This window comes from Phyllostomus hastatus, unplaced genomic scaffold (assembly GCF_019186645.2).
Source record: "Phyllostomus hastatus isolate PE091 unplaced genomic scaffold, TTU_PhHast_1.1 phas_contig_37, whole genome shotgun sequence".
NCBI lineage: Eukaryota > Metazoa > Chordata > Mammalia > Chiroptera > Phyllostomidae > Phyllostomus > Phyllostomus hastatus.
The window spans coordinates 8810845-8829670 of record NW_025333867.1 but is presented as its reverse complement, the minus strand read 5'-3'; the positions used below and the strand labels follow the sequence as shown (position 1 = coordinate 8829670).

At 37.4% G+C, this 18826-nt stretch overlaps 1 protein-coding gene across 9 annotated transcripts in view; it reads right to left on the bottom strand.

Annotated features, from left to right (window-relative positions):
• Positions 1-18826, bottom strand: part of MYLK4 (myosin light chain kinase family member 4) — a 141166-nt gene that overhangs the window by 8648 nt on the left and 113692 nt on the right. For 5 of the 9 annotated variants that reach the window (XM_045841643.1, XM_045841640.1, XM_045841642.1 and 2 more), the window contains 11 exons: positions 16982-17060; positions 16182-16632; positions 14777-15078; positions 13517-13622; positions 10848-10941; positions 10666-10775; positions 9586-9727; positions 6827-6897; positions 5894-6022; positions 5108-5260; positions 1718-1796 (listed from right to left, as the gene is read on the bottom strand). In XM_045841643.1, the coding sequence (XP_045697599.1) occupies positions 1718-1796; positions 5108-5260; positions 5894-6022; positions 6827-6897; positions 9586-9727; positions 10666-10775; positions 10848-10941; positions 13517-13622; positions 14777-15078; positions 16182-16632; positions 16982-17060 (1716 nt within the window). The remainder of the gene's footprint in view (positions 1-1717; positions 1797-5107; positions 5261-5893; positions 6023-6826; positions 6898-9585; positions 9728-10665; positions 10776-10847; positions 10942-13516; positions 13623-14776; positions 15079-16181; positions 16633-16981; positions 17061-18826) is intronic. The other 4 variants (XM_045841644.1, XM_045841645.1, XM_045841648.1 and 1 more) reach the window with 2 other exon arrangements.

The following is an 18826-nucleotide window of genomic DNA, read 5'->3' as shown; positions in this document are numbered from 1 at the left end:
AAAATTTTTTAATCTTTACACCATTTTTGAAATATCTAGCCACCTTAAGTACCAGCAGTTAGATAGAATAACAAAAAGGTGATTTTTGTTGTTGTTGTTGTTACATGGTTTTAAAAATATTTTTAAACACTTTCTGAACTGTATAATGTCATTAACTATCTTCTGTGGTTTCCATATTGTCCTGCCATGTCAAAGTGTATTTAGACACCAATAAGCTTGGGTAAAAATGTGTTGGTGGAAAATTGGCCCAAAATAGGTTGGGAACCCTAATAAGCAGTTTATGTAGTCCGGGGAAGGTACCAACTAAGCAATAAGTCTATTTTTACTTGACATCAGTACCAATTATCAAGGAAAGGTATATTCAGACACAAATAAAATTTAGTACTGATGCTGAATTTAGTCACAAAATTAAATTCAATAAAAATTGAATGTGGAAAAAATGAGTACCTGAAGCATAGTCATTCCAAGGTTTGCTGGTCAGTGGAAAAGTTTCATTCCCACACCCCAGGGAATTGGAGAGGGCAGGACAAGGAGCACAGATGAAGGAAATAGAAGTGTTTCAAATGTATGCTACGCCAGGGTGTAATGGAAGCATCCCAACTGATGCTCGGGCAGCTCTATCCTCAATAAACCTGAAGGCATAGATTGCTTATTTAAGCCTCTGAATGTGTCTTGCCCAGTTGAATCTTCTAAATGTTTGGAAAGGTAGTTAAATAATACACATCTGCTTCTGTGTCATTTGTCGTATGATCCACAGTGATTTGGATGGAGATAGTCCAAAGGAGGCTATTGTGGTCATTCAGGTGAGGGGTGTCTGGGGCCAGGATAACCATGGGGGTGTAGAAGTAATTAGGAAAAATAAGGTAGAGAACTGGGAGGTAAATTAAACATGAGATGAATGGATTGAGGGAGAAAGAGTGAAAAAGATGTCCTGGGGTCTGGTTTAGACATTGAGTAGGGGTTGTTCTGGGAGGATGGTTGAGGTTGAGGTGAGGCTGGGGGAGGCGAGTTCAGTTTAGGAAAAGATCCAAGAGGGAATATTCAGTACACAGGTGGGTATATGCACCTGGAGTTTGGGAAAGAAATCTGTTCTAAAGGGACAAACGGGGGACTCAGAATATAAATGGTGACTAAGGAAATGAGAGTAGATAGGAAATTTCTTGTAAGAAGTTATTACAGAATGTGGGTTCAATTATTCTCAACAAATACTTTAATCATTTTCATTTAGTCTCTGGTAAGAGTATCCTTCACATATACTTACAATATATTAATATTTGTACCAATGAACAACAATAAAAATTGTTTTAAAAATATTTACAGCAGTCTGAGTATTAAAGTTTTTGATGCCCAGAGCAGACTAAACGAGGTAAGCATAGAAGTTAGAATTCTGAGTTCTGTTTTAAGGAGGCAAACTCTCCCAAACTTTGTGTGTTTATATAATCTAGGCTATATGTGTGTTTGTGTGTTTAACTATGTATACATAATGTAGTTTATGATGAATGCAATGATTTAATAAATATAACACAATTAACATTTATTTTTAAAAACACAAACTGCTTAATAGAAACATTTTAAGCAATTTAACACTAACACAAGATTTGAAAGCTGTGAGAAAAAGAATTAGAAATAACCTCTCTTAAGGCTAAAATGCCTCTAGCATCCAATCATCAAAAGACTGAGGCCAACTAAAAGATGGAAAACAAAGAGCCTCGGTTACCTGTGTTTTGAGTCTGGAGTGGAGCTTGTGATCTGACAACCAAGGGTGCTTGAGAGCTTCACTTGCACTTATTCTCCAACTAGAGGGAAACTCAGAGGGTTATTACTGGGAACACACCTAATGAGCCCTGCATCTGCCATTCAGCCTCAGCCCTGCATCTGTGCATTCAGCTTCAGCTCTGGCCACTGCCTTTGGGAAACCAGATGCCAAATGTTAAATTCGGCGTCAATTTGACTTCTCTGGAGTTATTATCAGTGTCATGTAGGTTCCCATCTAATTCAACAAGGGTAACAACATGGCTAAGGCAAAGCAAGGCAAAAAGTTTAAAATTCTTGTTAATAACTGAACATCTACTTTTAAATATAATGTGAATGAAAAGGGGCCACATGTTAAGCCTGACAAACTCATGGGAGGCCTGCATGATGGCCTTGCAAACTTGGAGACCTAAAGTAACCACACACAATGGTCTATATTTTAAAAACTTTCTAACTAAAAGCAGGCCATGGAGAGATGTCATGGCCTAGCCTGGAATATTCCCTAACAAAAGTCAGTCTTTATCTTAATTGAGCCTGACTATTGTCTTTTTGCATCTATGACAACACACCTGTGGAATGTCAGATTTCCTTTTTTTGGACCCCTCAAAGCACAGGCACCGCACCAGGGAGAGACCACAAATCCCTTCATTGTTATTGTTATCATGTTAACGATGACTGTTAACTATCCTTTTACCACTTGTGTAAAAGAAATATGTGTCTATCACTTTATTTTTTTATCCAATCCCAGAGGTCTCCCTGCTTTGCATTCCTTAGTTAATCACCCAGTGGATGTCATGTAACCCACCTGCACCTTCTCTTTTGATTGTAATAAATAAAATAAGGTGCAAAACTGCCATTTTCCAGAGCATTTTCTCAATACTTTGCCTCCCAGCAATTGTTGTCAGTTTGGCTCAAATAAACTCATACAAATTCTTATAGGTTTGGACATTTCTGATGTTGACAATAAGTAGCCATTCTTGATGTAATGTCTAAGTTTCATAAATTGAACTTTTATCATTCAGTTGAAAAATAAATGTACATTTATTATTGTAAGAAGAAAATGTTACAATGATTCTTGATGCCTGAAAAAGCAATGTATGTATTAAAACTGTTGAATAATATGTATTACTAACTTTTTAATTAAGAAGTTGTAAAGACTTAAACAGAGAAATAGGTGGAAAGTTAATATAAGTCCTGAGAGAGTTTTATATTCTGTGAAGTGGTATTTGATGTTGGCCTTAGGTTCAAGTATTGACCTGAATACCTAGCCAGTTGTCATTCTGCCCAAATGTATATCTGTGGCCCCGCAGGTATTAAGGCAACCTTCAGACTGAGGAGCTGTGTGACCACTTCACTGCTTGAAGCCTGTAAAATAATGGTGATAATATCCATGCACCTCAGGACACCCAGATGATTAAGTCAGATAACACACAAAAGTATATAACAGGTCCTCTAATAGCATCATTTTGGTCACTGTCATTTCCTTATAATGCTAAAAAGAAAAAAATCACTGTCAGCTGGGGCCACTATCTGTGGAGTATACCCTCTGTCCCCACATCTGCAAGGGTTTTCTCCAGGGACTTTGGTTTCCTCCCACATCCCAGAGCTGCACATATGAAATGAACTGGCATGTTTATAGTATCCCAGTCTGAATGACTCTGAGTGTGTGTTTGTTGTGTCTGCACTGGAAGGGTGTCCTGTCCAGGGTGGGTCCTGCTTGCACCCTCAGCTGCTGGATGGATTCTTACCACTTTTGACCCTGAAGTGGAATAAGGGGTAAAAAATCATTACTGTGTTTTTATTCATCTTTCTTAATGTATGTATAGCTCACCTTTATTTTTGGTATTTTGGATCATTATTTAGAAGTTTGTTGATGCTTCTGTGACCAGAAATATGTCATAGAAACTTAACTCTTGTTTATATCAATTAGCCTATGGTAAAACTGGTTTTGTTATATGTCATTTTGTTTAAAGTTGAGTTTCCAAGAACCTATGGATGACATTAAGCGAGGACACACTGTTATCTCTAAATAGGTTCTCAGTAAATGTGTATTTCTCATCTACCAAAGAGTTAATAGTTTTCCCTCTTCACTGCTTGACATTCAGTATTATAAATAATAATGGTAACATCAGATTTTTGTTAATGTACATTTCCATTAAAAATAAAACCCATGTCTGTTCATTATCCCTCCTCTAAGATTGAGACCCCAGCCTGACTGAGTCCTCCTTACCCCTTAGGACTTAGTTCTGGTCCTTGTCAGTATACTCATTTTTCATTATCCATATTGTATTATATTTTTTAAATACATATCTCTTCTATTAGACCATAAGTTACTTAAAGGCAGGTACTAAGCTTAATACATCTGCCCTCAATGTCTGAGACACATTCCCTGGCAGATTATAGGTAATTAATTAATTGCTTGGAGAAAAGAAACTTCTGTGTGTCAGGCACTCCCCAGACCCTTTCCCTATGTTGTTACCAGCCCCCCACTGCACCCTGCTATGCAGTGGTGCACGGTCATGTATATTAGTAACTTAAAAGCCCAAAAGATCACAAAACAATAAAGTATAGTTGGCACTGAGAACCTTAAAAACTACCTACTGTAATATGTTTTATATATAAAACTGTGTATTTGCCAGGGTAATGGTGATGTTCTTTCCCTATCTATAATTCTAAAATGCAAGCCCACTCTTCTTCATCCACTGAATTTTAAGTGAATGTTATTTTAGCATTGATAGAAAACAAGGCAATGGTAAAACAATAAGTGCATGACCTTGGGGGAAGGTATGCTTGTGTTTGACTACAAGTTCTACCACTTACTAGCTGTATGATCTTGGGAAAACTCTGAGAGTTTTATCCATAAAATAGTAATGATAATTTCTACCTCATAGAATTGGATGAGGATTGAAAGAGATAATGTCTATAAAGCCCATGGCATAGTCTGGCCCATCGTAGATTCTCAAATGAAATGATAGTCAAATGTTCAGTTCCACAGAGCTGTATATGTGCTTTGTAAATGTGAAAGGCATCATGGAAATAGTTTATGCCAAAGCCTTCATTCTGAGGCTAAGTCCATGGAGACCCAGCAAGAGCCCCTAATTGGTAGAGCCTTATTACGAAATTCAAAGGAGGGATAATATGCAACTCTATTCAAGCCTCATGACCAAAGCAGTCCCATATATTATTAAATTTGGTTAAGAGCATCAAATGATCCCTATGTACAACTTTACACAAGCATCAGAGGTTTTACTAAAGGAATTCAATAGTTATCTGACATGAACTCTAATAACCCTGGTAATATACTGCTCTTCTATTATCCCACCTTCTTCCAGAGCCCAGAATGAACTTGGGTTACCTTTTCTCCTTAATTAAAAGCTTGGAGAGGAACTCCTTGGCCTCCTCTGAGATGTTTTGAAATTCTTCTTCCTCTAAGTCCCACCTGCAGGCCAGGATGTTGTTCAGGGTCTCAGCATCATTATCACCCAGGAAAGGGGACAAACCACTAAGTCTATGAGAGACAGGGTCCAGAATGAGTATTTTTAAACAGCTTCAAACCCTTTACAGATAGGTTGCTTTATTTTTTGGTTCTGTCATTTAAAACTGAAATAAAGCAAATAACCTAAATTTAAACATAATTTTATCATATATCTTTGCAATGAAAAAGATGCTTACAGTCCCCCCGCCCCGCCTCCTATTAAAGAACTTCAGCAACCCAGACATCAGCTGCATCTGAATGTGCACTTCACAGACCAATTACAGAGCTGTGAATGTTTGTCATACACACACATGGAAAACACCAGTGTCACCTCTGAGGAGTAAAGCTAGCATTAGTCATTTAGGAGATCAGGACATAGGGTTTGTTTGTTTATTTGTTTTTTATTTTCAAGGCATTGAGTGGTGTCCTAGGATTTAAAGTGATCCATGAAGAAGACATACATTTACTTTTTCAGATGGTGTACAAGAAAAGAATTTACTCTTACAACCCCCAGGATTCAACAGAGCCTAGAAAGTAACTGAATATGGTACAAAATTATTTATTTTTAAAAGACCTAAATTAGAGCTCTTAGTCAAAATAGCAAAACCTCACAGAATAGGCATGATGATTAAAAATAAGTGTCAGAGAGATTGGAAATCTGCTTACAGCATATAGGCAATGACCCCCACGCTCCACATGTCAGTGGGAAAGGAAACAAAATCATAGTTCACAACTTCAGGGGCAAGAAATTCTGGAGTTCCAAAGTTCACCTTCAGCTTTTCTCTGGGTTTGTATCTGGAATTTAAGGGAAAAGTGAAAGGATGGAAACTGTCAATCACAAATTATGGAAATTGAAAAGATACATCCTATAAAAAATAACTTCAGCAAATTTAGAATAAATAGACTTTAAAGGAAATCACATAGTGTCAAAAACTTGTGATAAAGTTCTAAGAGTTTTAAGGCATACAGTAAAACATTAGTAACCTGAAACAGTTGTGAAAAAAGCCACTCAGAATAATTAGAAAACCTGAATTATAGAATGTGACAAAAGAAAAATTTACATGACCCTTGACATATAGATGCATTGATTAGGCCTTTATTGATGAATAAATGAAATGCAATAGTTTACAACATCTAGGTTATATTCATCGTTAATGTGTTGCAGTCCATGTGAATTTTTGTTCTCTTAAGAACCTTAGATGTGCCAGAAGTCTTAGCAATATTCTTGACACTACTAATTTTTTTCTCAGCACAGGTGATTCTCTTAATTAATTTTTTAAATTAATCTTTAAATCTCTTCACAGGTGGAACAAATATAAATGACTAAGGCAGACTTACAAATTGTAAATTAATGTTTTCAAATTTAATAACTTTCCTGTATTAGATTTTAATTTTTCTATTTTTTCTTGCATGCACTGTAGAAACTTCTAAACATTCAAATCCCAAAGTCAGAAAAGAAAGCTGAAACATAATTTTTGTTAAGTTAAATCTAAATGAGGATATGAAACCAACAGGTATATCTATCAGATTTATCTTTGCAAAGAAAGAGGACCCATGCTGCCTAACTCCATTCACACACCTATGTTTAAATAGACATACCTTCTGGCCAATCCAAAATCAATAATTTTTATTTGTTTAGTATCACGATTCACACACAGGATATTCTCAGGCTGCCAGGAGAAAGAGACACATTAGCAATGAAAACAACCATCATTCACTCAAATTGTCCTTGAACCACAACTAAAAATACAGCGATGCTCAGGAAAAACATATCAGGCCTTTCACTTTGAGACTGGCTTGTCTGTGTGGGTATTTTCTCTTTTAATTATGTGGTAGACGAGGTTTTGGGTACTATGCCAAACTTGCATTACCCTGCCTATTCCCTTTCCTGGTTCTGCAGTTTACCATGATGTGTGGGTTCAGGCAGAGGCCTTCTTGAAGGAATTTTAAAAAAAAAAGGAGGCTGCTTCAGTACTTTCTAAATGAACTGGTGGAAGGCGTCTCAAGCTTGAAATCTGCCCCTCTAAAATTATTGAGTATGAATTTTCCATTCTCGGAAGAATATTTTACCCAAGGATTTTTGAGTTCTAAGAGGAATGACTTGATTCATTCAAACAGGCACACTGAATATGCAATATAATGTGAATGCTCCTGACCTCCAGATTTTCCTTTGTGCTTAGTTTATGGCAAAGTCATATATCAAAAGAAGGCTTTCATTCTTCATTCTCTGCAATCCCAAAGTTTTGCTGAGTTTGGTCTCCATGCCTAAAACCCTTGACTAAGTGTTCCCTTGGAGTTTGACTCTGGTAAGATTTTGCTCTGCCCATCTCACAGCTTTGGGATGAACAGGGAGAAACATAGACAGGAGTGCTGTAACTGAGTGTTTACAGAATGTCTTACAAACATACCTTCACTTGTTAGGACTGAAAAACTGAGGTCAGGGATATATAAGAGATTTAATTTAAAGCTAAGATTATTCATAAAAAAAAATTTCAACAAATTACCTAGAATTCTCAAGCTATAATCCACCCCTACCCTTCCTTGATTGCTGCAGGGCATCAGCTGACCCACTGGATCCCCAGGATCTCTTGTCCCATCCTTTAGGTGGGATTCTGGCTGCCCTCCATCCCCATCTGGATGGAGAGGAGGTTCAAATGAGATCAGAAACTCTGAAAACACTTTATGAAATAACATAGTCCATTTGGTTAGGTATAATGTCTCTGGAAGCTCTTTTCTAAAATATCTCTAAAACAGATGTCTATGAGTAAAAACTTTTATAGAGAAGTGGGTGTTATGTAAGAACATTTGGTTTTATTCTTAAATAACTGATCAACCATGTACAAAGGGGTCCACTTGTCAAAGACTACTATGACATAAAAAAAATTATAGAATGTAAAAAAACAGCTTTGAGGGCACATCCAAAGTTAATTTTTTTCTAATAATGGATAAGATTTATAAAATACAGAAAAACATAAAGGAGACCATTTTTAAGTCACCTATAATCTCCTCTACATATGACAAGCACTCTTAATATTTTTGGCCCCTTTCCTTCCAAGAAGTTTTCTGAAAGGCATGACTGCTCATTAATGATCCATCCAGCTGTCTCCTTTATTATTATCTTTACATACAAGCCATAACTAAAATTACTCATTTTCAATCAACATTATGAAGCCACATATGGAGTTGTTTGACTTATGATGGGTCTGGCCCTAGTTCCAGTTGCCAATCAAATCCCTTTAGGAACATCTGTAGAATGTCCACACTCAATGAAATGCTCCATGAAAATACACATTATCAAACTCAGTTCATAGACAAGGGCTTTGCTAATGATTTTTAACCTCTGACTTTTTCATTTTATATACAACTTACTCCTGACCTGTGAATGCAAGAGGCAGTGCACATAAATCAAGACAGTGAGAGAAGCCAAGTTACAAGAAGATGGGCCCCTGGGACACTCTTTAAGGAGGTTAAATGTATTTAGCTCTACAACCCCTAATGTCTTACCATAGACAGTATGTTATATGGAATACTTTATCCCACTGCCATGCTGTGCAAACAGGGAAATGAGCAAGTGACTGAGCCACACAGGAGATTCACTTCATGATGCTCAGCCCCAGTATCAGAGCTGGTCAGAGTTATTGGCCCTGGATCTTTCATTGGTTTAACTAAGTACAATTCTAAGGACTTTACAATGGGAGAGAAATCAAAGGGAAACGGTCATTAAATAAGGGAAGAAATGAAGGCATCTTGCATCCCGGCTGTTCACAAAAGCTTTTCACTACTTCCAGTGTGTTGTCCAGCCCCATGCCACCACTCCTTTCTGTTCCTTAGGATTTTATCACTACTTTTCTAACTGTTTTATATCCCATTCTGCCATTGGTTTCTCCTTAGTGCTCTAGCATGCCCACAGAAAAATAAGTCCCTAAAGTCCAGAGCTTCCTGCTGGGGACTCTAGGAGAGCTGACAAGTGTGGCTACTGCTAGAATATTTTGAGTTAGGAAAATTCTCCCTCATACTTAACATACAACGACAGGAACACAACAAGGGTACCACACTGGTGATGGTGGTAGGTAGTTTTGATTCAAAACTTTTAGAAAGAAAATTACCTCCCATGAGGGTTACCTTAACACAGGCAAGTTATAAGAATCTGAATACTAGTCTCTAAAAAAGGAGGCATGCAAATATTAAGAGGTGACAGAAGTTGGAAATGGAGGGAGATGAGTTTAAGAATCTGGATTTTTATTAATTCTTAAATATGTACCTAGTGACAGAATCAGTGTTCCAACCTGACATGTGGTATCTGATAGGGCCCTCTGATCCACATGAGGGGAAAGGTTGGGGCACAAAGCATGCTGTACCTTTAGGTCCAAATGGAGAATGTACATCTGATGCATGTGTTGTATTCCCTCACATATCTGCTTGATGAACAGGATGGCATCAAGCTCAGTCAGACTGTAGTTGTCATCAATGATCCTGTCAAAGAGCTCACCTCCATCCACACTGCAGAGGGAAGAAGAGTGGAGTCCTGAGTCATGATTCTTTTATTAACATGTTTTTCTTGCAGTTAAGCTTCTTTAACTCTTCCAACAGAGACATGTACACAGTTATTTCTCTGCCTTCTTTGCTATCTCAGTAAGATGACTCTTGGGTTGAAGGCCCTTGTCTTATCTACCATCAATTTCACAAAATCTCCAACTCCCTTTCATCCAGTGGCTACAGCTCTGAGGTGAGTCCACACCTGCCATCTTCTAATATACATGGAAGTAAAGAGGACTCTAAGAAGACAGAGAGAGAAATTCCAAATACCAGCTGAGAGTTAGGCAGGTTCTCCTAATTTCAGTGATAAAGTGCTTCTATGTGGCTAATACTAAATATTTAGTATTCAAAAACTTTTTATTGAACAGTGAAAAAAAACCCAAAGTGAGGGAGAAAAATGAACTGAATCATATCACTGATTCAGTGTTACTTAGAAATACTCAATTTCTAACTAAACACTTATTTAGCTTTTATAAAGCTGATTTCAAATGGAAGTTTCTTAGCCCTAATTATTAAGAGTTTGATATGAAATTTGTATTGGTGATTAGGTTGAAAGTGAAATGCAGTTCAAAAATCACTTTCCTCCAGGTTAACTAGAGTAATATTTAAGCTGGATTTTTTGACAGTATAGCTTACATATAAAGTTAGATATATGTTGTCATCCTAGTTCTTATTAATAAAATTATATATAAAGATATCTATTTCTAAGTAATTTCCTTTCTGAAACTGATGAGATTATATCACACACACAAGTTAAAACCAGTGGTGTACCAAGTATGAATCTAGTAATTTCTGAGGTAGGACAGAGCTACACCCTGTGGTCACCAGTGCTGTGAGACTCTCTGAACATGTGTGCTCAGCTATACAGGGAAGTGGGAGTGGGGGGAGAAGGGAACACATACTACTCCATGATGAGGACAATGTCATTCTTAGACTCGAAGGCATCATAGAGCTGGATGAGGTTCACATGATCCAGATGATTCATGACAGTGATCTCATTCTTCACTTCATCCTGAGGAGAGGGAGAAACACTTAGTGGAGTGAAGACAACAGCAAGAAGAGAGCCACATCACACGGCCTTTACCTTATCCTTCCTGCCTCTGGTCTTGATGACCTTGGCAGCCAGCTTCAGACCTGTTGCTTTCTCTTCACACTTGTGAACCTGGCCAAAGCGCCCCCTGCCAAAGAAGAGGATGAAGTGCAGCATGGGGCTCTGTCCCTACCAGATCTGGCTTCAGTCACTGGCAAGTAGACCAGGCAGTTGTCCCAGGCATTTCTCTTTTTAAGTTTGAAATTGCTGTAGCCAATAAACTTCTGCAACAGTGTCAAGGTGCCATCTGTGGGTCCCCGGCATCAGAATCTTCTAAGGTAGGAATACATGTTCCCCAGCTTTACCTACACCTACTGAGATAGGAGTCTGAGGTGAAGCCCCAGAATCTGTATTTCACAACATTCCTTGGGTAATTAATATACATCCTAAAACTTGAGAACTCTGTTATGGAAAAATGAGAATCATTCTGAATACCTATGAATGTAATAAGCTAGGCTTTGGAAACATGTGAACAATACAGGTTGTAAACAGGCATATCAAATTTTTTTTTGAAACTGCACAATAAATAAAAAATAATATTACATACAGACACATATAATCAAAAATACATATTACATAATCATTTATGAGCTTGTTGACACTTTAGCCTGGATATAAATGTATATATGCACATTGTAAAACAGTTTCTTACAAATTAATCACACACAGAAATGCACCCTCAGCAATAATTTTTAAATCTGACTTGCTTGCTTTGATTCCTGATTTAGAAAAATAGGTAGAACACTGGTGCCTGCCTGTGCAATGGTGGCTATCATAGCAGGAGCAACCAGGAAGCTTCCCTAACAACATTGTCAACCTAAAGCCACTGAATTCTTAGAGGACTGCAGAGCTGAGGGTCTTAACAACAACCAGCAAAGGAAGGGTGATGACTACAGCCACATTCCATTCAACTCAGCTACACACTGCAGGCAGAAACAGATGTGTCCATAAACATAGCCAAGTGATACCTTCAATTTCAACCACCACTCAGACGTTCTTTACTGGAACACATGAACATGGTCCCAGGAATCTCACATGTGCCTGCTGATTAAAAAAAAATGCTTTTTCTCTAGATTAGCAAAAGCCCCCAGAACTGCCTGGCCCATCAGAGGGTTGATATCATGTTTAACTTCAGCACTACCTCAACTGTCTCACATGACTTATTCTGCAAGTGCTTTGAATGATTAAGCCACTCCTCCCAGTATTCCTCCTGGTCCACCATACCAATAAATTCCTCCTACCTGAATATGTTGTGTTGGGATTATAATACTCCCACAGGTTGGGAGATGAACCCCAGGAAAATTCAGGGACCTGCCACCACAGGCAAGCTTTTTAGAATCCAGTGATCCTTTCCCAAAAGTGAAAAATAATTTGTTGCATATGGACTTCTTATTACTGCAAAGGAGAAATGGCAGTTTATGCTCTCTTGCACAATACACATTTGATTGTGTTCTCCTAACTCATTTACTGAATGAGTATGGCACCACTTTTGAGTACAGCCCAGACAAGAGATGACCAGCAGCTAGTCCAGACTGCACTGTGACCAAGAAGATCCAATGTTGCCTGAATAGGTGGAACGGAACTTCTTAAGGAACCATTGACAACCTTGACCAGAAGCACAGCACCAACCCATGGACTGTTTCAAAGCCTCTTCTGCCAAATAACTGCTCTCCTTTAGAAAAACAGTTGCTAGCTTGCCACTGAAGTCCCTGAAGACCCAAATAAGCCACCACAGGCAGTAATACTTCAGATCCATGACACCTACTCATGTTTCAGAATTCCCATTGTTCCCTCAGCTCATCCTCACAGCCTCAGGGAGAGTTCTCCACAATCAGCCAGCTGAGGAGGAAAAAGTTCAGGTAGTTCTGTGTGGCAAGGGGCAAAAAAATATAGAATGTGAAGAGGAAGAAGGGATTTTACAAATATCAACCATACATCTAATGGCCAATTGCAGAAACATGCATTAGAGTAGCTATGGATATTTTCCAATGTGTTGTTAAGTAAATTTTCTGCTTTCTGCTTTGTCTTCCTATTCTATATATATGCTTGTGGCTGTGAACTTCATAATTTAGGTTTTAAATGACAAGATATCATGGGGAAATTGTGACTGATGTAGAAGAGGAAGAAATATCCCTGGTAAGGGTCTCAATCCCTGTTAACCTTACTCTTGCTTCTTCAGGGAAAGACTGTGCATTTAGATGTCCTTCAAATAACTCCTTCTGTGAAGAAAACAATTGACTGAATGCATAATAGTAATGAACACAATAACAACATAAATGGAAAACCAACAATTATAAAAACAGTTTAGCAAATGCTGCAAGAAATATAGTGTTCACTCATTCTTACAATTTATTTCTCAATTTCCAAACTTTGAACAACCTCTCAACCTTCTGGTGACTCATGGTGGGTTTCTCTCACTTTCAGGAATTGCAACAAGGGACGCAAAGGAAATATTAAATGTGGAATTTAGTCACTGTTGCCACATCAACCTTTCTGGCATCAGTGATGATTTTCAGAAATGGTTAAAATCTCTTAAAATGTTTAGTTATGATATTTCTGATTCTCAGGTTGAGACTAGCAAATATTTGTGAAACCCTCAGGATCTGTCTCTTTGAAAGTTCTCTTCTATTGTTTAAAGTGTGTTAAAACCAAGCACGACTTACCCTCCTAAAATTTCTGTTCTGCTCACGGTATAAAAACTGTTGATGGCTGTCTGTTTGGCTGTTACAATCCGGTGATGAAAGGGTGCGGGAGGAGCCAGGCAGTCATCTAGAAGGTGAGAGGGAAAGAAGGGCCATCTGTTAAACAGTCAGAACTCTTTATTACACAAGCATGAGACCTCAGAGTGAAATTTTGTGCATTTAATAATAAAATATAAAAGGCCATCTGTTTTATTCCTAATGATCTAGGGAATATAAATTTTCATTTCATGTTATGATATGTGATTCCCAAAGGCGATACCTGACATCTTTGAGAAAGAATGTGAGGACCACTAATCTATGGTTCATACTATCTCAGGACAACTTTTAGAAATAAAATCTTCAACCTCAATACAGCGCAAATAGGTTATACTTCCAGGCCTGAGGCTATTTATATTCAAACATGAAATATTATTTGTTCCATTTTTAAGAACCACAAATGTAGTCCATTATTTTAATTAAAGCAGAAAGAGAAAAACGTAAAATGTTCCTTCAAGTCATTGAAATGTTTGATGTTATTACATATTATTTTACCAACTATTTTAGCCTTTATTTAAGATACACTTAAGACACAATCATGATTTTTTTTTCTGGCTGGAAATAAAAGGCCCAGTAAAACTGGCTAAAGTATATATTCCACAGCTCTCAAATTTCTCCCACTTTCTACCTTCTATCCTAAGTGTTTAAACTATAGTTCACCTCAGGATTAGTTCTAAAATACAAAATCATATTCTTCCAGTATTCTTTTTACTTTTCCATGATTACTGCTATTAAAGTTTTCTTGCTGTGGATGTATTCATGTCCCCATTTATCCATTATTTAGCATCTATTGCATGTACTTTCTTACATACATACAAAAGATAGAAAAAGATGTGAATAGATAATAACTTTGTTTTCAAAAATTTATATTTATTCAGCATATAATTCTCAAATACTTGTGTTAGGCATTCTGCCAAATGTTAGTATTTTTTAATTGAGATAATATAAATCTCTGGGAATCTGATTTGATATGGACATTCACCTCCCACACCATAAAGAAGTCACAAAAGAATTCTGTTGGTGGCATTCATCTCTTCAGATAAAAAATGATCGAGTTACATTCAAAAATAGCATCAATATGGCATAATGTCTCCTTCAGGCTGTTAGGCTCGGTGAAATTTAGTTGGAAATGCTTGCTGAAGAGGTTGAGAAACTTGAAAAGGCTGAAACAAATTTGTTTCCTACCCAATGGAGTCACCAGATCTCTCTGTCTGGAGGTTTGAATTCCAGTGGACCCCAGGGGTTGGCCTTGTGAGCTCCCCTGGACTTGTCTGATTTCCTGTGTCCTTCTCAATGTGTGTCCTTCAGCTGTCCTTGCTACATCTGTTCTGCACATTTTGCTGTCTTCTTTGATGAATCGTTCTTCCATCATGCTCTGCGTACTACTGATAGCATGCTCTGTTTGTTCAGCATTCTGGAAAATGGGTCTTATTTCTGCATTTCCCAGGACTCGTGATGTAGAAATGGCTTTTACATTGCTGATAGACCTGGAAAATAAAACTCAGCTGCAGCTCTCATAGTTTTGGTCAAATGGCTAACTAAAGCTGCCTCAAAATGATGTTTTGGTGAAGGGTCTTAAGCTTCATGATAGATAGTTGGCAGTGTCAGTTTTGGGGGATAAAATGGAATAATATGCTTCCCTATCAGATCTGAGCATCAAAAGAGGATCCCAGAGAATCTTGCCAATGACTTCATTTGGACCCTAAATTATTCCATCGACCCTTTATAAAAGCAGTCATTTCATGAATACCTAACTGACTTGACCTTTATTTTTTCACTTCCTTTATAAAATAGAGAAATGACTAAATTAAAGCACAATAAAAGAATCAGTAATCTCTCTGAATATTAGCAGTGAGAATTAGCCTTTATGGGTAAAAGGTTTGACCTCATTTCAGTTTTGTAAGAGCTCCAGACCTTATGAAGCACATCTTTGAGGCAAAGATTATTTATTAAAAATGGAATAAAAATTGTATCTTAAATCCTTTTAAAAAAGACCATAAATGTTTGGATATTTTATGTTCCAAATAAATTCTGTGGCTCATCATTGTGTAGAATAATTAATTTTAATTGGCTACATAATTACCTGCATTTACATGTGAAACTTTGCAGTTGAATAGGACTTATTCAATAATCTACTTCTTACTCAATCCTCACAATATTGGGGGGAAATAGCCAATTTATCATGCAGAAAGGGGTAGATAAACTTTTTAAGAACTCTATTTTAACTTATAAATAAATCTGATCATCATTCAATTCTTGATCTTAAGGATGTGCTCTATATTTTAGAAACAAAAAAAATTTACTTGATCCATTAAAATATTGATATATTTGAGTACTGGTAATCATTATCATTGTCTTTCAGTTGATAGGAAGCTTAGAAAACAATGAAATGCATAAAAATGTCACAGGAATGAAGAAAAAATAATGGCATGAAAACATGACTGAAAAAAATCTACACACATGAAAACTAGTTTCTAAACCATTGCTTTAAAAGCTTACTTCAGTTATCCCATTGATATGGCCTTAAATTGCAATGACACAGCCTTATAAAAAAATATCAATTATAGATGTATAATGTTTTTACCCCTACCTTTTATAGAACTGATCACCATTAGTTTTATTATCATTTTGCTTTTTATTTGAACTCTTGTCCATCACTGCTTCATTTGTAATCGATGACCCCCCTTTTTTCTCAGGTTCTCTTTCACTGGTATCTTCCTTAGAATGAAGCCCATTTTCCTTTTCTTTGAACACTGGACATTCATTTTTATCCACAGTAGCTTGTCTATCATCTCCAACACTATTATTTTCTTGTCTGTTCACTCTCTGTGCGCATAAAATTTCTCTTCTAGCTGTGTCTTCTCTTGGCTCTATGGACTTTCTTAGAGCAAAATCTTCTACCTCATCACGTGATCTTTTTGTATGAAATGTGGCAAAACTTCTCTGAACTAGAGAGGCATTGGTCTTCTCAGAATTTTTCTTGTTGAGTTTATTAACCTTTTCTTTGTCATAGGAAGGCTGGTTCTTCTGGGAAGATCTCTCTAAAAGCCACCATAGGATACAAATATTTTAATGGAGGATGCATTACAATATATGATCAGTATAATTTTATCTTCCTATAATGGCATCTCTATTCAGGTTTGTTTTTTCAACAGATAAAAGCTTTTGAAAAGCAAAGTAGAAGCGAACATGACCTACTGAACAATTAGATTTTCAAAGATTTTCTAGTTTGTAACTAGTAGAATCCAAAACCAATCAAATAAAGATATTTAGACAGCACTTCTCCAGACATGGGACTATGAATGTGTAACTTCCTCTGAATAAGAACAACAGGACTTATATAACAGAGCTTTCTCTCTCCACGAATATCTAGTCTTCTAAAGCTGTTACCTGTGAGGGCTGATGTCCTCTTTCCTTGGATAGATGCCATTTCCTTCAGGTCGGGGTATAACCATACCTTCTCCTTAGCCTGTGGATACACAATTGAGTAATTGAGGTTACATATCACACAGAGTTTCTCAGCCTTAGAAGTACTGACACTTGGGGCTGGATAATTCTTTATTGTGGGAGATGCTATGAATACTATAAGATGTTTAGCAGCATCTCTGGCATCTACCAACCAGATACCAATAGTATCCTCCCTCCTAGTTGTAACATTCAGAATGTCTTTGGACACCACAGTGGCAGAGGCCATGAACCCACTGCTGCCACAATAGACAACCCCCACCCCCTCCCCCATCCCCACAGTGACCAGTCCACACCATCACAACCGGGGCAGCACCCCCACCCCACATTGCCAGACTGGTGTAGTAAGAGGAAGAAGGAGGTGTCCTCCAAAGAGGACAGCAGCAGGGCTCAGGGAGTTAGCAGTCCCCAGAAAGACTTAACTCACTGGGGGAGCTAAACTATCGTGAAGAGACTTTGAGAGTGCCTAGCACCTAGGACAGCAAAGAGCAAGAAGGTTGTATGTGAGTTTCCCCTAATTAGTGCACCTCAAGGACAGCACAACTGATAGATTGAAGGCCCTGGCTTGGGGCAGTGTGGGCCTAGCAGTGAAAGGAGGAACTGGGCTGGAGACTAGGCCATTGTGAAGATTTTGGCCCAAACCTGGCCCCCATCCTCACAAAACTGTAGGAAGGAAGAAAAGCAAAGCTCAACCCCCCTCAGCCTGTTGCAGCCAGGAACCAGCTGAACTGGCTGGGCCAGTTTGAAATCAACATGAGTCTTTTTTTTTGTTTGTTTCCAAAGTGAGACAATAAGACCTGGAGCTATAAAAGGAGGGATCACAAGGCTAATTCCAACAACTGAGAAACTGAGACAAATTTCACTTTGCTTTTTAAGAGAGCTTGCATGCTATTGTTTATATGTATTTTATTATTTTTTCATTATTTTTTCTTCTTTTATTTTTTAGTATTTTTTACACCTCTTCTTTCTGTTTAGTTTTCCTTGTTTTATTTGTGTGTTTAATTGCATTGTTTGACTGATTCTCCTTATTTTCTCTTTCATAGTGTATTTTAATTTTCCTTCTTTCACTTCACTTGTGTTCCAATAGCACACTACTCTAGGTCATGTAGTTCCTATTCTTGTTATTCAGATCATATAGATTCTGTCATATGACTGTTGTTCCAGTATTAGTGTAAATAATTCTTGTTCCATACAATTGTAAATAACACACAACACCCCACCTGGATCTTAGTCCACTTCACTGTCTTCCAGAATTTTATTACTGTTGTGGTTAACTCTATTCTTTCACACACTATGCCTATTTTCTATCATTTAATCTCACTATATCTCATAATCTGACCTCCCACAAACTCTCTGTTTTCTGGATTCAACTCACAATCCTTCCCACCTCTAACAAGAGTCTTATCTCTTTTCTACCCTTTCTAAAAAGTGGCTAGTTGGGTGAAATATCACTGTTAATACTATATTTATACAAAGAATCTCCTATCTCTTCTCTATGGATTGATACTTTAAATCCCATAGAATATACTCCCCCTATTGTAATCCATTTTGCCTCTCCCCTCCAACTGATCACATAAAAGAGTAGGTGGGAGCTGCAAACACTAATACACCTGCTGGAAGAGAGAATACACCAAAAAATAAACCACCAACAGATAATAAAAGAAGGTGGCAGAGGAGTGAGTGAAAGCCACATTAAATTTGGAATTACAACTAAATTATGAAGAAATTATCCAGAACAAACAACTGAACAACAGAGAGAGAAGCCTCATA